Raw genomic sequence first — 23,867 nt, forward strand, 5'->3', positions numbered from 1 at the left:
GTCTCGAGTGGGGTTGACGTGCAACAGGTGCACAAAGAAGTTGATTGGGATAACCGATAACATATATAATCTCAATTACAAGAAATTAAGCATCGGATAAATGCAACAGGCGTTGTTAAGAGAATTTATACAGAATCTGCATGGCTGTAGCCTTTACATCAGTTCTTCTGTGTATTTTCTTTATGTTCAGCTTTCCGTTACATATAGAAGCAAAGTGTAGGGGGCCTTTACTTCTTTGAGTAGAATAGTATAATTATTCTAATGAAGAGAAATGAAGACGGGTGCCTCCGTGCCCGAGGTGATTAGCCTGCCAGCATAGTGTAATCACCCAGGAACCTGTCACCAAAATGCGGTCGTTATGAGTTCGTCCAGCTCATCTGGCAGCAACCTCCGGATGGCCATGGGTTTCCCGGGGCTCTCCCCGGCTTCTTGCTTCCATAATGCTGGTTGCCGTCACATAAGCGAAATATTCTTGAGCACGGCGTAAAACACCAATCCAACTGATGAGTAGAAATAGAAATGACCAGTGCACAGGCCCCCAGATCAGCCACTGTGGTATATTGTCATGGACACGCCAAAACACCCACTGTGGTATATTGTCAAAGACTCTCCAGAACACCCACTGTCGTATATTGTCATGGACACGCCAGAACATCCACTGTCGTATATTGTCATGGACACGCCAGAACATCCACTGTCGTATATTGCCATGGACACGCCAGAACACCCACTGTCGTATATTGTCATGGACACGCCAGAATACCCACTGTCGTATATTGTCATGGACACGCAAGAACACCCGCTGCCTTATATAGTACACTGACAAGTCACTTGTACGAAACAAGGAGACTTCGTACAGTATACAGACGAGTGCGTTGTACGAAGCGAGTCTTTGTTCAGTATACTGACCAGTAAGTTTTACCAAGCAAGAAGACGTATTGCAGTATACAGACTCACCCGTTGTACGAAACAAAGAAACTTAAGGATACATGCAAAGGTACTATAAAACGAGGGCATGGTTTAAAAGAAAATGTGAAAGAAAAAGAAAAGATATGGCTCTCAAAATTTGAAAAAATATAATTCATTTTTGAGGCATACTTTATATTCTTTTTTTTTTTTTTTGATTGGTGTTTTACGCCGTACTCAAGAATATTTCACTTATACGACGGCGGCCAGCATTATGGTGGGTGGAAACCGGGCAGAGCCCGGGGGAAACCCACGACTATCCGCAGGCTGCTGGCAAACCTTCCCACGTACGGCCGGAGAGGAAGGCAGCATGAGCTGGTCTTGAACTCACAGCGACCGCATTGGTGAGAGGCTTCTGGGTCATTACGCTGCGCTAGGGCGCTAACCGACTGAGCCACGGAGGCCCCTCTTTATATTCTTAATAGTCCCTCTAATTATGCATGTTTTCCTTCAGTGGTCGGAACTAGTCGGAGATGGCATCATCGATGAACAGACCGGCCCGGATAGCACAGTTGGTAGAGCGTCCGCTTCGGGACCGGTAGATCCAGGATCAATCCTTGGTCGAGTCACACCTAAGACTTTAAAAGAGGAAGTTGTAACTTCCTCGCTTGGCGTTCAGCATGAAGGGGATAGTGCAACGACTGGTTGACCCGTATCAGTATAATGGCTCGGGCGGGGCGGCTTACTTGCCTTCGGTAAGTCGTCTCAGTGATGCAGCACTAAATAAAAGAGCGGTGGAAATCCGTCCTGCAACAAGGAGGCACATTACACGTGCATGCACCCTAATGATTCCTTCGTCGTCATATGACTGAAAAATTGTTGAGTACGACGTTAAACCCCAAGCACTCACTCACTCATCGATGAACATACTGGGAACGTGAAACCATCTGGCTTATATCCCCAAATTCGGCTTCTCTCTCAAACAAAGCTGCTTTGACAGCTATCACTGCTGACGTCCCCTCAAAGAGGCTACTTAATTCCAAGGCTGGCCGTTGGAGCCTTGTGAAAACTTGTGCAGTTTTATAGGTTAGATGTACTACGTATCGAGAAATAAAGACCAAGCGACTCAAATATTCTTTAATACAGTGCTCAGACCAGTCAGTAAACAGGCTAGTCATGCGGGTGTACGAAACAATAATACAACCCTCAGATCAGTCAGTATACAGGCTAGTCATGCGGGTGTACGGAACAATAATACAACCCTCAGATCAGTAAGTAAACACGCTAGTCATGCGGGTGTACAAAACAATAATACAACGCTCAGATCAGTCAGTAAACACGATATTCATGTTGGTTTATAAAACAAAAATACAACGCTCAGATCATTCAGTAAACAGGCTAGTCATGCGGGTGTACAAAACAATAATATAGTGCTCAGATCAGTCAGTAAACAGGCTAGTCATGCAGATGTACGAAACAATAACACAGTGTTCAGATCATTCAATATACAGGCTAATCATGCGGGTGTACGAAACAATAATACAACCCTCAGATCAGTCAGTAAACGGGCTAGTCACGCGGGTGTACAAAACAATAATACAACGCTCAGATCAGTCAGTATACAGGCTAGTCATGCGGGTGTAGAAAACAATAATACAGTGCTCAGATCAGTCAGTAAACAGGCTAGTCATGCGGGTGCACGAAACAATAATACAACCCTCAGATCAGTAAGTAAACACGCTAGTCATGCGGGTGTACAAAACAATAATACAACCCTCAGATCAGTCAGAAAACACGCTAGTCATGCTGGTTTATAAAACAAAAATACAACGCTCAGATCATTCAGTAAACAGGCCAGTCATGCGGGTGTACAAAACAATAATATAGTGCTCAGATCAGTCAGTAAACAGGCTAGTCATGCAGGTGTACGAAACAATAACACAGTGTTCAGATCATTCAATATACAGGCTAATCATGCGGGTGTACGAAACAATAATACAACCCTCAGATCAGTCAGTAAACGAGCTAGTCACGCGGGTGTACAAAACAATAATACAACGCTCAGATCAGTCAGTATACAGGCTAGTCATGCAGGTGTACGAAACAATAACACAGTGTTCCGACCATTCAATATACAGGCTAGTCATGCGGGTGTACGAAACAATGACACAATACTCAGATCAGTCCGTACACAGACTAGTCTTGCGGGTGTACGAAACAAGGAGACTTCAGGAAATTATCCAAATTGGTATATACGTGATCATGTGCTTCACCTGCCATGTATGTTGAAATAAACATTTTGTAATACACCTGGCTACATTCTCCACTGCCAGCGTATATATTTCGTTCTCCTTATTTGGGTGACAGGCGTACATCGGTGTGGCCTAGTTGGAATGACCTATTTATAGGTTCGCCCTCCCCTGTGGAACCTCCTCTGATAAATTTTGTCTGGGAATACTGTGCACCTGCCGTACTGTTCCTGTAGTAAGACATTCCACTATTCACGTTCAGGTCTGTTTGAATGTTGAAGTGTAGAGGTAACTGCATACGTTAGATTGTAAAGGCGGCTGCTTGCTTCCCTTTGTGACAGTGTTCACGACCCGTGAAGGCGAACTCCCTATTTCCTCTCGGCGAGCACCTCGGGGTACACAGCATTCCCCAGACCCAGTCTGAACCCGGAACTAAAGTTTACCCTTCATATCTCACTCCACACCCAGGTAGAAACTTTTCTGTAGGTAGAGAGAGCGAACACAAAGCAAACCCGGCTTACACACCACTCACGGGCTTTGTATACGCAGAGAAATTTAGCTTTTATTAGTTTGTAACATCTCCATATACATTTTATCATCGTTGTCAAGCAAGTCTGTAGACTGAGGCTTTAAAGTGTGTGTACAGCATATATACAGGTCACCACACTCGTACGTCACCAAACAGGAAATCTCCTGTTACAAGTTTTTCAAACTGCAGAGATCTGTAATGACTGTTTGTCCACCAATTCATATCATAGAAGTCATGTAGTGAAGAGCTACTCCAGATCACATACGGTACTTGTCGGCAGGTGTTAGTCTCGTACTGATCCCTGGGTATCGTGTACTGATCCCTGGGTATCGTGTACTGATCCCTGGGGATCGTGTACTGATCTCTGGGGATCGTGCGCCGATCCATGGGTATCGTGTGGTGATCCCTGGGTACCGTGTACTGATCCATGGGTATCGAGTACTGATCCATGGGTATCGTGTGCTGATCCATGGGTATCGTGTACTTATCCATGGGGATCGTATACTGATCTGTAGGCATCGTGCGCTGATCCATGGGTATCATGCGCTGATCCATGGGTACCTTGTGCTGATCCATGCGGATCGTGTACTGATCTATGGGGATCGTGTACTGATCCATGGGTATCGCGTACTGATCCATGAGTATACTAGCCCCATTGTTACACAGTCTGTAACTACACTCGGCTACATTGTATGTGATTACTTAAAACAATACCCCTCCACTATTTATACATACGCATAACTTACTTCCTGAAAGGCACTCTGTACACATACCGTTTTGAAATGTAATAGCTGCCATTTGGTCACGAAAACACATGAGTGGAAAGAGCACAAAGTATGCAGCCAAGCAGTCCATTGATACTGAAAAACGCATACGGAAGCATTTAGTTTATTGGCTTGTCGGATTTTGCAAGTTATGAAAATGCTCATGTCTGAAGGAAGCAGAATTGTTGTTTTACTTTGACACTAAGAAAAACTTTCGCAATTCGTATGACTGTAGAGACAATGGTGTAGGTTATTGTGGGTTGTTCTAGTCAGCAAAAGGCCCAAAACCTTCGCTCGTAAAATCTATATACTTTCTAGAATGGTATAGTAAATTTAGACTTCGTCTTCCGCATAATACACACAATACATAGGCAGACAAATGTTCTTATTGAGTGAGGCAAAGTGAATACTCTGTGCTGTACTTTATCGACAATCACGTGTGGATGTGTGCACACATACATGACGCTACGTGCATTGTCCACTCAATATTGCGCTCGTCTTTTATCCTTTTATGAAAGTATGGTAAGATATGGACAGCCGGGTATCGCTGCCTGGAACATACGTACTATAATAACTACAATACACCTGGTAGCGATAGCATGAAAGTGCAAAAGTTAGTGTTAAAGCTATTGGCTTTTATTCTGAAGGTCTGTTTGTGACTGTGGCTTTAGTCTGAAAGTGTGTCAGTGTGTTCAGTCGGGGCTTTAATCCTGACGGTCTGTTGTGATCTGGGCCCTAGTCTGAAAGTGTGTCAGTGAGCTTATTGGGGCTTTTATCCTGAAGATCTGTTATGCTTACTGTGGCTTTAGTCTGAAAGTGTGTCAGTGTGTTCAGTCGGGGCTTTTATCCTGAAGGTCTGTTGTGACTGGGTTGGGGCTTTTATCTTGAAAGTCGGGCTTGAAACTGTGTCAGTGTGCTTATCGCGGCTTTAATCCTGACGGTCTGTTGTGACTGGTGCCCTAGTCTGAAAGTGTGTCAGGGAGCTTATTGGGGCTTTTATCCTGAAGGTCTGTTATGCTGACTGGGACTTTAGTCTAAAAGTGTGTCAGTGTCTTTATCGGGGCTTTGTTTTGTATTTTTGTGGACCGAGGTTCTGATGTCCTAGCCCGGTTATTTTGTGCAGAAGGTATGTTGTGCTGACCGGGTGTTTTCTTCAGAAGGTATGTTGTGCTGACTGGGTGGTTTGTTCAGAAGGTATGTTGTGCTCACTGGGGCTCTTGTCCAGAAAGGGTATTGAGTTATAACTGGAGTTTTTTGTTCATCGTCTGTCAACAAAATCTTCAGCATATATAACATAAAATATATCACGATCAGACAAGTAACATACTCCACAGTTTGAAACTGTATGATTTTGTCCTCAGTATTAGCAAACCGTGGTATCTAATGATTAATTCATAGCTTAGTGCTAGAGGTCTCAGTATTCAAGATACAGTTGTTTGATAGCAGGGGAGATTAGCTGCCTTCTCTCACCTGGAATATGTTGGGAATGCGGAGTTAAAATTGGTGGGTTTTAAGGCGGTCACAGACGTGACTGCTCACCACTACTTAGTCGTCGCCACATGTAACACCAGTCCGCTTTGTTGTATGTTGTTGTTTGTTTACAGCCAAATCATGTTTTAACTAATTTTAGCTCTATGCTCATTCCTCTTGTTGTAGAATGGTGGGATTTCTGACCGATAGAACGTGCGTGAACGAATACCGAGAAGGATTTTTAGCAAGTTATTTACAGCTTTACTGACCGGAGAATGCGTGTTCCTCTGAATTTAGAAAATATCTACACAAAAAATAGTACCAGATCATCTGAATAAAATGGATTATGTTCTCACGTCATGCTGTATATTCTTTGTCTGATGTATGCCGTCCTCATGCCGTCCTCACGCTGTATATTCTTTGTCTGGTGTATTCCATCCTCATGCCATCCTCATGCCGCCCTCATGCTGTATATTCTTTTTCTGATGTATGCCGTCCTCATGCCGTCCTCGTGCGGTCCACATGCTGTATATTCCTGGTCTGATGTATGCTGTCCTCATACTGTATATTCTTTGTCTGGTGTATTCCATCCTCATGCCATCCTCATGCTGCATATTCTTTGTCTGGTGTATTCCATCCTCATGCCATCCTCATGCTGTATATTCTTTGTCTGGTGTATTCCATCCTCATGCCGTCCTCATGCTGTATATTCTTTGTCTGGTGTATTCCATCCTCATGCCATCCTCATGCCGCCCTCATGCTGTATATTCTTTGTCTGGTGTATTCCATCCTCATGCCGTCCTCATGCCGCCCTCATGCTGTATATTCTTTGTATGATGTATGCCGTCCTCATGCCGTCCGCATGCTGTCTATTCTTTGTCTGGTGTATTCCATCCTCATGCCATCCTCATGCTGCATATTCTTTGTCTGGTGTATTCCATCCTCATGCCGTCCTCATGCTGTATATTCTTTGTCTGGTGTATTCCATCCTCATGCCGTCCTCATGCTGTATATTCTTTGTCTGGTGTATTCCATCCTCATGCCATCCTCATGCTGTATATTCTTTGTCTGGTGTATTCCATCCTCATGCCGTCCTCATGCTGTATATTCTTTGTCTGGTGTATTCCATCCTCATGCCATCCTCATGCCGTCCTCATGCTGTATATTCTTTGTCTGGTGTATTCCATCCTCATGCCGTCCTCATGCTGTATATTCTTTGTCTGGTGTATTCCATCCTCATGCCATCCTCATGCCGCCCTCATGCTGTATATTCCTGGTCTGATGTATGCTGTCCTCATACTGTATATTCCTTGTCTGATGTATTCCGTCCTCATGCCGTCCGCATGCTGTCTATTCCTTGTCTGATGAATGCTGTCCGCATGCTGTCTATTCCTTGTCGGGATGTATTAGCTGGTAAATGGATCAAATCGTGCAGGTTTTGGCAGATAGTTGTTCAGCTGGTTATTCCAGACCTAGAAGGCCGGTTCCAGTAGCGACATGGCGAAGATCCTGCCTCAATAAAGTACCATGTCAGAGAAACTAAAGACAGTCTGCCCTGTTAAATATGAATGGAGTGATAGAATTAGGTGCAGGGCTGGTGCACTGTTACTGCCATTATAACCATGTACAGTAAAAACAAAAGTACTTTGATAACCACATGACAAGGTAAGTCACAGGCTATTGTTGCTCTTGAGTTAGTGAGTGAGTGAAAGTTTTAACATCGCTTTCAACAATATTTCAGTTTTATCGCGACAATAAAACGTCAACTAATCGATCTACTACGGGTAAGTCATTTACTAGTATTATTGCTCTTGATCTTATACGTACAATATTCTAGAGCACGGGCACGCCATGAATCCGGTGCCCTGCCAATAAATAACGAGTGACAACTAAAATTAAAGGCATGTAGCTAAAATATCAAACAAGTCAACAAAAAAGTGCCGTGTATTGAGAAACTGTTTAGCTGATGCATGTACATACGTTAAGGCCATGATCAACATGTGAGCTAGGTAGGTGTTGTTATTGCCCCTGTGTCACAGTAAACACGGATACACTGTTTCCGGACGGTGACACTGAGATAAACCTCCTTAATACAAACTCTCTCAAAAGTCTTACGGCTATACATACGCCAGCCCACTTGTCCTGTGCCGTCACAAACAATTACTTGACACACACTCGTGACTGTTATGAACAACACTATGCATTATTGTATAGATTTGTTTGTTTCTTTGTATCATGGTCTATTATTTATTTATTAATTAGATTGGCGATGACAGCAGTTAGGTTAATAGCTAAAGGAAGCAGGGTGGAGCCTGGGGTAACACCTCAGGGGAAACAAACCTCCTAACCTAAAGCCGAAACATTCAGCGACAGGTCGATTCTAATTCCTGTTCCTATAAGCCAAAGTCTAGTCATCTCAAATGAGGTAGTCTTGATATGGCAGTTTTACAATCTGACCGATATCTAGATTTCGTAAAATATTTCAAGCCTAAAGTTTTTGGCATATAGGAATGTACTTTGGGTGATTGATGAACGAGACGGACAAGAGTCAGCAGTTTCACCTTTGTTTCACTGATTTCATCTTTATACACATTATTGCTGAATGACACAACATCCCGTCACTTGTGGCACTTTAAAACCAAACTCGGAAACTTAGACGTGCCAGACTGAGTTGTAATCATGCAGTATCTATGGATATGCATCAGCTCAAAGTCGGACCTTTCTAACCAGGACACACGTGTAAACTGTATATCGAACTGACACGAGGTGATAACAGGCGTCTAACCAGGACACGCGTGTATACTGTATATGGAAACTGACACGAGGTGATAACAGGCGTCTAACCAGGGCACACGTTTAAACTGTACCTGGAAAAAGACGTTTACACATTAATGTGGAGAAGTGAGGTGGTAGCAGGCGTTTACATGCTGTAGGTATAGCGAGGTGATAACAGGCGTCTACATGCTGTTGGTATAATGAGGGTGATAACAGGCATCTACATCACGTAGGTATAACCAGGTGATAACAGGCGTTTGCAAACTGTAGGTGTAGCAAGAGTGATAACAGACGTCTACATGCTGTAGGTATGACGAGGGTGATAACAGGCATCTGCATGCTGTAGGTATAACGAGGGTGGTAACAGGCGTCTACAAGCTGTAGGTATAACGAGGGTGATAACAGGCGTCTGCATGCTGTAGGTATAGCGAGGGGATAACAGGCGTCTACAAGCTGTAGGTATAACGAGAGTGGTAACAGACGTCTACACGCTGTAGGTATAGCGAGGGGATAACAGGCATCTACATCATGTAGGTATAGCAAGGGTGATAACAGGCGTCTACAAGCTGTAGGTGTAGCAAGAGTGATAACAGTCTACAAGCTGTAGGTATGCCGAGGGTGATAACAGACGTCTGCATGTTGTAGGTATACTGCATAGCTTGGGAACAGCGACATAGCGAAGTGAAAGTAAACGTAAAATTATAACCAATGAACGCGAGAGCATATGATAATATACATGATGAGCTCCAGTTCCTCGCCTTGGCCATATGACCCGCAAATTGTGACTGGTCCTACCTGGCATAATATCGAACAGTCTGGGTTAGGTGACAGGTGATGTCGTGCCGTCAGGTAATGGCTCAGGTATAGACCGCGAGAGTAGGAGCGGACACGGAGAGTGCATTGTCACCCGGATAAGACTCCAAGGGTGGCAACGGCCGGGATGGGGACTTGAGGTGTGTGGGTGTGGCAGCGTGTGAAGTGGTTAATGGTACAACCCATTGGTCTGTGACAGCAATTACTTAAACCTCCGCCGGCTGACAATAGCAAGTGGCATACCTGGTCAGATAGAAATTGCAATCACAGACAAATGGTGTTTCCAAACAATAGTGCCGCCTCCAACGTCACAATGGCGTTACGTCAATACGCCGCAGATTTTAACTCTCTCTATTACAGTGAGCCTGTTTTTATGGCATTGGTGAGAACACAGGATGTAATCATAGCAGACAAGCAACTGACAATAAAATGTGAAGTTTGGTATTCCCAGCCAAGTCCCTTCCGAACTCTTAATTGTTTAGGTAGTCTTTGGTATTGACCGGCCCGGGTTTGATCCCAGGGCACAGTTGCTCAAAACTGCTTTGAGACTTATTACCAGATTTAACTTTAAGCCAAAATGTCATTGTTGTGCTTAGCCCCAAAATAATGGAGTAATACCGTATAAAACATGACCTAAATCTGCTATGCTACACCTTGGCTTTGGACAACTGCCTTGGCTGCTGAATTTGGCTAAATTCGCACACATAAAACCTGAGTTAATACCAGTATTAGCTAATACACTTTCGAACAACTAAGCCCAGATCTGCCGATTTCGATGTGGACCCTCTAACCATTAGGCCAACGAAGTGGTCAACTTCAGCTTCTGCAGTCAGTTCATGATTCGCCATCTGTGAATGTTCCGCTCATACCTCTGACACCCAACATCGCTATGCAGGAAACCGCTCTTAGTAGACAGGGAATTCAACCTGCGAATGACAGCCAGAGAAGGCTGCGAGGCATTTAACTTCTGGCGGGAAAATTCTTGTTGACATCCGTGGAAATGTAACGGGCAACGCTCGAACACCACGGCTTGAAAAGTCGGACTGATCCGGAAAACGGAGAAGCATTTAGTGTTTCGTGTCTTTTAACTGCTTGTGAAAGGAAAATACTGCACACAATACAAGTTTTCTATTCTAGGAATTAAGTAATATATCCATTCTGATATGGCAAGGATCAAGTTTCCTTCTGGCATTATTCAATTTTTTGCTTTCTCAAATTGTGAATAAACTAAATGAAAATGTGTACTCCAGACTCGTGAGTTTTCTCGTACGGCAAATTCTCATGCTCGCCAGTCAACACTTCGCCCGCATCAAACTCATTTGCATATCTCCAAGGTCGCTATTTCTATTTTCTCACGACTTTTATTTCGACTGTACCATGGTGACAGTCACCTATTTTGCAGATTGCAACAGTCACACACCGTCAGTTCAGCCGACGCATTTTCAATAGAAGTCGGGCGGAGATGTTTTTCATTCACAGCTGTAATCTACTCCAGTTTCTCTACATTTCGGTAGTTTCATTTTCATTCCTACTCCAGTTGTTTACAACACTTCCCTTTGGCCAGGTCACCGTCCTTGTTTTCCAGTCGATGCACCTAACACACACAAGGCTAGGGTCATGCAATAACCAAGTTCTTAAGCCTGGGGGTGGGGGTGTCTCACCCTAAGGGAGAGGATCCAAAATGTTTCAACCTGAGATGAAACCACTGCATGTGTATTGTAAGTACACATGCATTGTAAGACACAATGTAGTTTGTAGTGGCTTGTACAACCGCAGGTACGCCCTACACAACCTGCAGGGAGAGCCTTCTGTACACGACAGAGTAGACTACGTTCCTCTCAACCATGCACAAACACTCGTCTGCATCAAACTCTTGCTTGATTGGTGTTTTAGGCCATACTTAAAGACTATTTCACTTATACCGCAGTGGCTAGTATTATGGTGGGAGGAAAGCAGACCCTGACGAGGGGAGCATGCCGTTAGAAGAGGGCCAATTAATTCTGGTCAGTCAATCAAATCTGAACAAACCTTGTGAGTAACAACTATGGTGACATTTGATCTCTATTTACCTGGTCACCAGAACCGCTTAAGTCGGTCAATACAAGATTTTCTAATGAAACTTGCAATCTATTTTGTCCTCATTACTCCTGGCAAGTCTGCAAAGGTAGTGAAATCCAACAGCCTGTTGACCAGCCTATACCATGAAATGTGGAGACCTGCATACATACAGTGATGACAAGTCGACCATGCCACACAAACGACACATCCTCTTCACAAAGCTAAGATTTCTGCCATCAACAAAAGACGGGGGTAGATGTCCTTGAACGCACTTAGCTATAGTTTACATTGACAAATACAAGATTACAAGATGAATAAAAACATAGATAGAACACCAAACGAAGCCAACAACTCTTTGTAGGGATAATCAAGTTTCTTATATATTCTGGTTTGCATAGCATATTTATATACATGGTTATGTCTGAAATCAACCATTCAAATCAATACTGCATCCCCAAAAACACATTCTGAAAGACCACATAAATACAAAATATATTCAAACTACAAAATATACAACTGGGAAGCAAACCCTTAAGTTTATGTTGGGATAACGATTTCATTGTGTACGGTAAGATCCCTTTATACAAACATTTGGATAATGTACAGGTGGATACATCTATGCAAAAGCAGAAATTGGTGAAATCAAAATTACTGATCAAATGAATTAACCAAACACCTAAATCAGACGTTTTATAGATCATTCAAAACAACTTACAGGTTTACACGGTATTGACTAATTTGCTAATTAAGTACAAAAATTTGCTTTAATTTCATAAATAGATATAAAGCCATGCAAAAGTCAAATATTGCCAACCCGTTTTGTACACTAAGAAGCTGTAAGCTTATTTTATAAGCTGAACAGCCGTTATACCCCTGCCCACCTTCCTGAATTATTAGTGGTGGTCTAAGCAGGTAATCAGGAGAGGGGCCTTTCTTCTCCCCTTACAAGTTACTAGCATGAAATCTTCTGTTTATTTCACAGTTGTATCCCTCTTTAACAATCAACTTTCAACCCTACCCTCCTGGTTTAACAAAAACATAGCACCAGTAAAGTATATTTATGACCTTCACAAACTAGAAAACAGCTGATGAAAAACAATTTAAATGAACATCAACTGAAAACACAGGAGAATTGAATTTATGACAAGCGTTGTGCTCAGAATCAACTTCCCTAATCGAGTTTGCAATATAACCCAAGATGAAATGACTCAAAAGGTGAAACTAAAAGTGAGATTTGGCAGTGACAATGCATAATGTTCATCACAAAAAGGAGGTTAAGAGCACTAAGTTTTAATGTGCTGAAAAACATATCAAATGTAATAAAACACGAACTATGTATCTCATAAACAATGTGACCATTACAAAATAACAAAACTGCAACTTCGCGGCACCTTGGTTGGATTAATCACGCTAATGTAAATAACAAATGATGGTAGAATACACTGATGTAGAATGACAGTTCAAAATAAATGCGTGCTGCAGATCGGACGGCCGCGTGAACTCTTCCCCACGCTGTCAAACATGGCCGCCTCCAGTGAGAACGAGGCTCGGCCACGTGGGCCGCTGACAAAGCCCCGAGTCAAATGCTGGCCAAACAAAGAGCCCGAGCTGGCCGGCCTTCCAAGCGGGATGAATTTTTTCACTTTTTTTTTCAAGCAAAAGTCACCTTACCTCGAATAACAGAACTGCGTGTACTATTACTTTCTCCTGCTTTTCATGAAGCAAATATTGACGCCCTCGATAAAACTGTTCATAATGCTGCCAGATTTTTACAAGGGTTTTGACAGTTGCCGAATAATGTACGTGTAACAGTCGACGATTTCTCACAAGTTCTATGTCGGACAATGTGTCAGTATTTACAACCGCGGGTAAAATCCAACATGATAAATTTCACCAAAAAACCATGAAAAGTTGAAACTAACAGCAAAAAATCCGTGTAGTTACTGCTTTTCCACAACGCAAGGCACACATGTGTAGATGAAATGTTAAGGATTATAACACTGACTTTGTGTTTTCCTCTCTTTCCGCCTGTTTCTGCTTTTCAAGTTGACTGATGGCTACATCCACAAGCATGTAGAAACAACGAAACAAGTCCTCTTGTTTTCTTGGAGGTGGGGATGGGGGAGGTGTGTGTAAAGATCTGGGCGAGCAGTGAGCGTAGGGTAGTGAGTTGTCTTGCCTTTGTCTGTCTGCGGGCATGTGGAGGGACCTACTGCCGCCGTCAGAGCCCGAGTCTGACTCGCTGTAGTCATCAGACGAGGCCTCGCTGCCCGACAGGTACCCGTCCGTCTCCATGTAGCAGCTGTAAGGCGGAGTGCGACTTGGCAAACTGTCGTTTTCAGAGTCCACACTATGTTGTCGGTCCCATCGCCTGTCAAAGTCATTTTCGTCTTCTCGACACAGTTTTTTCCTCGACTGCAACTCGTCGCTCGTCTTCTCTCCGGCGTGTTTGTGTTTTCTCGTAATCGTGTACTGCAGTGGATCCTGGCCATCTCTTTTTATCATTTCCGGCAGAATTCGTCTCCGGGCGTTGATAAACCAGTTACAAACTTGCAACACGGTCAGGTTCGCTGCTTTGGCCAGATCAACTTTTTCTTGGTCTGTTGGGTAGGCATTGTAGCGATGATCATACAGCCAAGTTTTCAGAATTCTCACAGACTCTTTCGGCAGATTTCCTCGTCTTTTTTTAGGGTCGCTGGAATCCATCAGCTCCTCTTTCATATCGAGATCCACTTTTCTCGCCCCTCGATTGTCAAAGTCCGAGTACCAAATATTTGGAGCAGCTTGAACTAAAATTCAGAAGGAAAAAAAATCATTAACACCATTTTTGTGATATGTACCGGGAAGTACGAATATTTCACCAAGCGCCATTACTAGCACTTCATAAAAATGACACTAAAATGCAGTGACGCATTTACCCGCCAATTTTGTTTGACAGACAATTGACAGCCCGCCGAACATTATTCCAAAAGGAAATCTGATAAAAATGGCAATGCATTTTGCTGCGGATATCCCTGATAATCACACCATGAAACATTGTGAAGCTATGACAATCATTTCAAGGAAGGTAGTGAGAAGTAAACGCTAAATCCACGAACACATGCCACGCCAGTTAGAAAGTGGGCTGTCAAACTTCAGCCCGCCTGTCAACTGGTGTCCATATCACGGCTCGTCAAATCACACAAAAGACGCAAAATTACCTGAAATACCTAATCTACACGATTCTAGCACATCCCAACCTTACAAATTAGATATTTCAGGATGATAACTCTCACACAGTTGCTCCAAAGTCTGTAAAATTCCCAGGTTTTCGTCGAACATATTGAGCGCGAAAGGAACACCACGTGGTCCACCGTACATTCAAACATGGCTTCCTTTCAACGGAACAAAATGTCAAATCTATCCACTCTGTATAGTCTCTAAACTAACGTCAAGCTTACCTCTGTCGTGCGGCATGACGGAGAATGTATTCACAGGACTTTCGTACATCATCGTGAGCGATTTCGCTGAGAATTTTGTACAATTTGTGAGGAAAATGTCGATGTGCGGTACAATCCACTGAAAAGCACGCCGTCACTCTGCTGGCATTTACCGCGTGTGTAGTATTTTTTTGTTTGACAGATGAATACCACGTGGTGTATTTGCATATAAATAGGACCGGTCCATTATTTGGCGGGAGATTGAAGTCAGGGGGGGAAACAGGTTTGTGGCTACTTGTTGAATGGTAAATGACATTTCCGTACTGTCAAGCGTGACATAATTGACCAGCCTGGGGCTTGAATTTGACAGTGGTTTTGACAGACACAGACAACAGAACAAAGACTGGCGATCGGAGGCCTGCCTACCAATGCAGCCAGTCTCAGTGCATGGGAAATCAGGGCCGATAGAACAGCGCAGTGAAGTTATTTACGTCACAGCCCAGAGAGAACCTGCTGTAAACAAAGGAACAAAAATGCGGACTGATTTAGAAACGTTTACTTTATTAGTTACCCACTCGGGGTATATATAACGTTTTGTTTTAACGTCTATTTCTTCTATAGACCACAAAGAAAGTCACCAGCATAGCACTAGACACCTCGTTGAATATGCAGCTGCCCTACATGATGACCCTGGTGATACTTGTAATTTACTTTGATGCGCATGTGTATAACGTGATCCTGAGCTATTTTGTACGCACTTTTCGTGAAATTTTACTTCTTATCAATTTGGTACGACCAGATTTTTTAGCGAGAAGACTAGATTTTTGATTCGGCATATTTTATGACTCGTTTAATATCTATGTTTATGTATGACTTCATCTGGATAATAATGAAAAGTATACAGTATACGTATGCCCTACAATATTTGCATACTTTCTGAATAAAGGCCATACATAGTTTTTAATTTTCATCTGTTGAAAACACTTCAGAAATGTAGAGAGCTGGATTATTGAAAACATTACATTGAAACACTTATTTTTGTTGTTGTTTTTTGTATGGGCCTTTTCTTATAGATTATACTTTATATTTTTAATCACATACTTGCCTTTAGTACATAGTGAGATGGAAATTAAGGGGCGGAGTAAACCAATGGAATGTGTTACAACCATGTAGGGTGTTGACAGCATACGTTTAATTACTTGTCAGCATGCATCAGCATTACATGGAGATGCCAAAACACAACTATGAGGTGGAGAGGGTCGGATCCCGTATTCTCAGGCCTGCAGGTGATAAAATCGCTTAAGTACACTTTTTAAAAGCGGGTTGAGTGGAATGACTTCAGTAAAGCCACATGAAGGCATTTCCAAAACAAATCTATATTATCTCTGCGTACTGACTTTCGCTTCCTCAACCGCAACCCCCCACGGGTGCCAAGGCTCTGTTCCCAACCGTTCATTGCGCTATGAAGAGGTGACAAAAGAGGTTACGTAAGGTGCAAGCTTAGCCTGGCTAACCCCATGGGCTATAGGAGGCGGGCAGGGGTGGGGACGCTGATCTGGGGTCCACAAGTTTAAGGGCCAGAGCGGTGAGTCCCTGGGTGAGAAAGTTGTGTTGTGAATAAAAACGGCTTTGCAAAATCTGATCCAATATATACTAGATTCTTCGCTGTGTAGGATCATATGCCAACTGACTATACATGAATGGCCTATTGGAAAAATATATTGCGTTTGATAACCTGCTGATTCGTAGACTGTATGAACGAGTATGGACGACAGCGTATAGCTGCACGTATCATGCTACACTGGTATATCTGCATACATGTTTACTTTAGTATGGCGTAAAACACTAATCAAATAAATAAATTTGTAAGTATAATTTACAGTTTTCATTAAAGTAAGCGTATACATACCCGATTCATGTTTCAGTGAAAATGTACACTGAATACATCACGATATAGACATGATGTCATATTTGTTTTTCACAACGTAGCTTTGTAGGTGTTTTGCATAAAAACTAGATGGAGATCTAACACGTTTAGCTGATGGATATACGGGTCAGTATTCGCGATACAGACATGTATATATATGTAATATTCAGCTAATATATATCCTGTAATCTGCATATTTTTTGAAGTGAAAAGTTGTCGAATCTTTGTACATTTTAACGTGCATATATATTTGAAGACAAATAACATGTGCGTACGCATATATCACATATACAGGGTGCTGGCATTGTATCTTATCTCTAAATGCTACTCATATCCCTCATGCACCTATATATGAGGCTGCTTATTATTAAAATATGTCACGTCGCGGAATTATCAAATCTGTTGTAAGGGACTAAAGACGTACAAAAGTTAAGATCTACTACAAACAAATATTTGTGAATGTAGGAATCTAATATAGGCCTAGAGAACACAACACGTGTAAATGTTATATCCAGCTGAAGATTTTTCTGTTAAACACGCTCCCCCCCAACATGCATAGTCAGAATTACAGATTATGGACAGCACAGAAAACCCCAGGTACCCCACCCTTGGGTATGAAACGTGGACGCAGTCATCAGTCATGGCTGACAAAGAAGATGGTACATATAATGGCAGGATATAACCACCACACACTCTTCTCAATCCTGTAAGCTCCCCCCCCCGCCCCCCCAAGCCACTTGTCTGCTTCATCTGCGGGCAGTCTATGCGGGTGGTAGTCATGATACTGTGTCAGCATTCACTCCCATCGTGAACGTCACAGTGAACACCTTAATTTGCTGCTGAAGCAAGGTTCATCAGATGGGGAGAGGTCAGTATAATGTGGGGGTAGGATCGATTCAGGGAGAGGGTGGGATCGATGCAGGGTTGGGGGTGAGGTTTTATGTGGTAATCGTATAATTAAGTGACTATATCCAAAATTAAGATTCAAGTGATGTATGTGCAGCGTCAGAATAAGTGTAACAGTTTGTGGGACGTGTCACTGCTGTACATTGGATGTCACCATACACGTGACACACACGCCTTTCCACAACGCTTGACATGCATTTCTCTCTCTCCATATATATATATTAACTACAGGTTTGGTGGCAATCCCACGAGGACAACATTTTAATGAAAGTGCACTAACCGATATTAAGAAAAATATATTACAAAGTTTTGTGTATTACATATCAGGGGCCTTCATTCGCTGAGTAGGAAATACAGTACAAGCTAAAATTCGAGTCATCCAGATATTGATGGCCACCAAACGATTTAAATATAAGTTAGAATATATAGGATACATTTCGGTTTTGACGAATGGAAATGTCAGTCCGGCCAGTATTTTAAATCTGGTAAGGTATACTATGTCTCCCAACTGTAGTTGTTCACTCCCGTGCAGCAGAATTCCGTATGCTCCTCGTTTGTCCCTGTGTCGCAAGATTAAAGCCTGCTGTCAACAAATGTGAGGTATGTGAGTGAGCTGTGTGTTGGGCTAGTGAAGAACAAAGCGAAATGGCGGGAAAACGGTCCATAGGCAGGGAACACCCGTCCCGTGGAATGGAACACTCCAGGAAAGTATTGGGCACAGTTCGTGTAAATATAACGGTCACGACTCAATGGCCAGGGCCTTTTTCCCGCGTAAATTGACAGCCAAATAAATGTTGCTCTGTAGGTGCGATGTCAACAAGCGAGAGGGAGAGGAGCTAAGCACACAACTCAATTTGCAACCAGGAGATATTCCCCTGTGACGTCTGTACCAGGAATAACAGGACATGAAGGTTGTCAACTACCAGCAAAAGCGGTCAGAAAAAATAGCCCGGGAAACAAGCTTGGTTCAATGTACAGGAAGCCACAGACGTATCAGTGGTTAAGGTTTACATCAGCTGGGGCTAACTACAGGGAGAGCTGTTACATCATGGCTAAATTAACGATCTTGTTTGTACACTACAGGGTATTTGTATCCTACAATCAATCAAACTCCGTCAATCTGTAGAGTCACTCTGCCACTCAGCTCATTTAGTAAGACTATATGAGCCACGGCAACGGTCAGCCATACAGTGGGTCAGTTACCCACTTATTAATCCGTCAGATTATCAGCCATAGTCAGACAGACGGTCAGCCAGTCAGTCGCCCAGTCATGCAGACCGGAAATGTCAATCAGCCATAGTCAGCGAGCCAGCCAGCCATGCAGTCAGTCAATCAATCAGCCAACCATACAGTCAGTAACTCAGTCAAACCAGTCGTTCAGTCAGGCATACTGTCGGTCACATAGTCAGCCATATACAGTCACCATGCAGTCGGTCAATCGGCCATACAATCAGTCACTCTGTCAGTCAATCAGTCACTCAGCCATTCAGTCGGTCATACATTCGGTCACTGTCAGTCAAACCAGCCAGTAAGTCAACCATGCAGTCTGCGGGCCGGTCAGTCGGCCATACAGTCGGTCAGTCAGTCACCCCCTTAGCTTCAGCGAGTATCGATCATGGCTTTAGCTAACAGTGTAGATGCCAATGGAGGAAAATATTAAAAGCAAATATCTAATACGCTGCAGGTGACATGTATATTGTAAACTTTTGCGCACATTGCAGTGCACGATACGCATGGACTTTTGTGTAGAATTCCCTCAATTACTATCAACTTGCGGATAACTTTGCATGCACACCCATGTGTCTGCTTACCTGACCGCCTGCATGTTATATCTGTCTGTCTGCTTGTCTGTCTGCTTGCCTGACCGCCTGCTCGTATACCTGTCTGTGTGGTTGTCTGTACATCTGCACGTATACCCTTGTGTCTGTCTCTGCATGCATACCCATATGTCTGCTTATCTGACCGCCTGCATGTATACGTGTCTGTCTGCTTGTCTGTCTGCTTGCCTGACCGCCTGCTCGTATACCAGTCTGTGTGGTTGTTTGTACGTCTGCATGCATACCCATGTGTCTGCTTACCTGACCGCCTGCATGTTATATCTGTCTGTGTGCTTGTCTGTCTGCTTGTCTGACCGCCTGCTCGTATACCTGTCTGTGTGGTTGTCTGTACGTCTGCATGTATACCCTTGTGTCTTTCTCTTTGCATGCATACCCATATGTCTGCTTGTCTGACCGCCTGCTCGTATACCTGTCTGTGTGGTTGTCTATGATGTCTAAAGTATATCGTTTGACAGAGTTTGACAGAGTTTATCCATGTAACGACTATATAAATTTGCATTTATGCACAATGGGTCTCGGTGGGCCTACATATATGGTCAGTTACGACAGATTTGATGGGCGACTGACATCTGGAGCATATATTCACTGTGATTTACACAGACACTGCGTGGGTTGATATGGGCTTATCGATCAGAAATCTAACTATAAAGGAAGCAATCTCTCTACATTTCTATGTCCTTCGGTTTTACATACAGTTAAAAGCAAAAACTTGGATTGGATGACGTAAGCGGAATCAGCTGCGCCCTCAGATTATAGAAATACCCCGTACCTGATTTGTTAAAACTGAACATGACAGCGCTTTTGACTGGCTCCGTGTTCTCGATTTGCTTGCTTTGACCTGCAATATATCGGTTGTGCAAGATTTAAAAAATAAATTTTTCTTTTAAAAACCCCCGTTGGGATACTTTATCTGGGCTTGCACACTTGGTTTTGCATTTTCTTTTCTTTTAAGGGCCACGTAAGATTACAAAGTATATGATGTTGCCACCCTCGTTTGACAGAGTTTATCCATGTAACGACTATATAAATTTGCATTTATGCACAATGGGTCTCGGTGGGCCTACATATATGGTCAGTTACGACAGATTTGATGGGCGACTGACATCTGGAGCATATATTCACTGTGATTTACACAGACACTGCGTGGGTTGATATGGGCTTATCGATCAGAAATCTAACTATAAAGGAAGCAATCTCTCTACATTTCTATGTCCTTCGATTTACTCCTCAAACCTTACTTCGATCAACTTCACACTCGCCTGGTGTATATTTCCCTGGCTGGCGGGAAACAGTGCGTATTGCTCGTGGAAAAAGACAATAATTGCGTAATAATGGGACACTGCCTTCAAGTTACACCGAACATGTTCTTTCTAAGACGTAAAACAAAAACACGATCACATGGCCATCCATCTTGTCTCTACCGATCACATGCCCATCCATCTTGTCTCTACCGATTACATGCCCATCCGTCTTGTCTCTACCGATCACATGCCCATCCATCTTGTCTCAACCGATCACATGCCCATCCATCTTGTCTCTACCGATCACATGCCCATCCATCTTGTCTCAACCGATCACATGCCCATCCATCTTGTCTCTACCGATCACATGCCCATCCATCTTTTCTCTACCGATTACATGCCCATCCATCTTGTCTCAACCAATCAGATGCCCATCCATCTTGTCTCAACCGATCACATGCCCATCCGTCTTGTCTCTACCGATCATATGCCCATCCATCTTGTCTCAACCGATCAGATGCCTGACCACATATCCATACATGCTGCCTCTCCACCGATCACACACCCATACATGTATGCATGCAAAGGGACAGAGAGATAGGTATACATGCAGATGTACAGCCAGGGCCCGGTTTTACGAAGCACTCTTAACGTTAGGTTCACTTATCTACCTCGGAAACCAGTATTGTAGGCACTAGTCGTGGTGGTTGCGAGCTCTTAACGTTAAGATCTCGGTAAGGAAGTATACAGGGCTAAAGATTGGTGGTATTTGTAACCTCTACAGGCCTACACCTTGTACGATATCAACGTTTCCCTTCCCGCTTGGCCCCAAAGTGAAATCTAGCTTTATAGAAAGCATATTGTTCGACTGAGTTATTCTGTGAGTTCTATCACACAATGGGTCGCCCGTATTTTCGTCGGCCGAAACATATTTTTAAGCTAAACTCAAAGTACCCTCCAATTAATCGATGCCACAAGGCACGGTGGTGAAATGTTTTTTAAGACCTAATACCAGATTTAACTTTTAGGCATGTCTTCCATTTTGCACCTTACCCCAAAATAATTGAGTAACGTACATTAAATACGAACTACACCTGCTGCTGTTATACTTTAACAGCAGCTCTACAACTCTATTGGCTGCTGATATTGTGTAAAATATAAAATATGACTTAATACCAGTATTAGCTAATCCAATTTGGAACAACTGGACCAATCTGTAAACGGTCTAGCCAGAGTGTAACCTTTACGGTGTAATCCTACGTGAAGAAATGTACGTGCGTACAACGTTGTACGTTCTGTGTCTATTGTGACGTCAGCCACTCACGTCACAAAATGTCACGCGGTAGCTAAGGCGACCACAAACAAAGGACGTCGCGACGTCATTACTCAAATGCTCACAGTTATTGTGTCAGATCATGGTGCACGAAAAGGGTTAAAGATAACTGAGGCAAGGAAATGGAAGATAAAGATCGGATGAGTGGGGACTGTCCGGGTACCCCGCAACCCACCGCAAGGCCGGATAGCGTCACAGACTGGAGCAGTAGCAATGATCTTAGGTCCTTACCACCAAGGAACAAGATGACAGACAAAGAAATCATCAAGCAGCTGAGAAGAGAAGGCCTTATCGGCGGTTACATCCGGCTACAACCCCTGAGGAAAACTCGGAGTGGGAATATCTCTTTCTACGTCCCCCTCCACATGATAGACAATAAACGCCACCTAGGTGCCGTCAAGCCACCGAGGCTGCTCAAAAAGATGGACGAGAGCCGTCGATCTGAGAAGGCCTTCCAGCACATAAGAGATCGTCTGGAAGAAGCGTACAGGCGGCGCGAACAGAAACTGCAATTCGTGGAGAGCCGAGCCCGAAGCAACCGGACGAGAAGCAAAGAGGCCGTGGCGAGAACGGAATGGAGGCGAGCGGAGATCCGGCGGAAGCAGAATGAGAAACACGAGAACATCATCAAACAGGCGGAGGAACACGCCAAGAAAGAAGTGCAGGAGCAGAGGGAATTGTCAGGTCATTGCTCAGATGTCGAGATGATGACTTCCAGCAAATGGGGCTAGATGGTGCCGCATAAGCTAGATTTCTATTCAGTTTGAAATGTTTGCATTGTTGGTAATGAAGGGATGTGTGTTTTTGAAGTACAGCCAAGATGGCTTTGTTGGATCGTGTTGAAACCTGTACCAAAGTATAGGACACTGAAAACTCAACTGCTTTTTTATGTTTAAATATTGTTTTAAGGGAATATATATAAGGTGTAAATACAAAAGCAAATGGATTTTTACAGGACTTGTCCCCTTTCTTGTGAGTTTATATTTATGTGGACGATTTGTTATTTATCTGTTTTTCTTCTAAGTTCTTGCTTTAGTCATTTAACACTAAGGCATGAAGCGCCTACAGTCGTGTTTGGGAATAACGAAGAAACGTCAAATGAAGCTAAAGTCAGTACCATATTTATGATTTTGGTAATACATGACTTGGAATCGAACGCCCAAACAATTAAAGTATCGCGAATTGATTGGCTAATTGATACGCTTTATTAGTGTTTAACACCGTTTTCAATATGATCGAGGGGGACCTCCGTGGTTCATTTGGTTAGCGCGCTAGCGCAGAGTAATGATCCAGGAGTCGCTCACCAATGCGGTCGCTGTGAGTTCAAGTCCAGCTCATGCTGGCTTCCTCTCCGGTCATATGTGGGCCGTATCAATATGATCGTGAACTGATACTGCAGTTTATTTTATTTATTTGATTGTTGTTCATGAATTTTTGCTTATAAACAGATCCGGGACCGGTCAGTTTTATTGGTTGAGGAACCAATAATTTACTGGAAATTGTCCAATGTTTGACACATATACACACCATATGTTGGAGGGGAGCAAGTTGACTTACGCAAAGGTTACACTGCGCAAACACGGTCAAACCAGAGTCGTCGATTGCATATTGCCACGAACATAAGGCCCCACGAACAATG

The 23,867-nt window shown here is 43.3% G+C and overlaps 1 protein-coding gene across 2 annotated transcripts; it reads right to left on the reverse strand.

Annotated features, from left to right (window-relative positions):
• Positions 1-11,926: 11,926 nt before the first annotated feature.
• LOC135481252 (homeobox protein TGIF2-like) lies at positions 11,927-15,162 on the reverse strand. Of its 2 annotated transcripts, none has more exons than XM_064761095.1 (2): positions 15,005-15,162; positions 11,927-14,353 (listed from the first exon to the last, which is right to left on the reverse strand). In XM_064761095.1, the coding sequence occupies exons 1-2, from the start codon at positions 15,054-15,056 to the stop codon at positions 13,557-13,559; spliced, it is 849 nt and encodes a 282-aa protein (XP_064617165.1). In that variant the 5' UTR covers positions 15,057-15,162; the 3' UTR covers positions 11,927-13,556. The 2 variants fall into 2 exon arrangements, with proteins under 2 accessions (XP_064617165.1, XP_064617166.1); XM_064761096.1 differs by lacking the exon at positions 15,005-15,162 and adding an exon at positions 14,765-14,890.
• Between the last annotated feature and the right edge of the window lie 8,705 nt (positions 15,163-23,867).

This window comes from Liolophura sinensis, unplaced genomic scaffold (assembly GCF_032854445.1).
Source record: "Liolophura sinensis isolate JHLJ2023 unplaced genomic scaffold, CUHK_Ljap_v2 scaffold_14, whole genome shotgun sequence".
Classification (NCBI taxonomy): domain Eukaryota; kingdom Metazoa; phylum Mollusca; class Polyplacophora; order Chitonida; family Chitonidae; genus Liolophura; species Liolophura sinensis.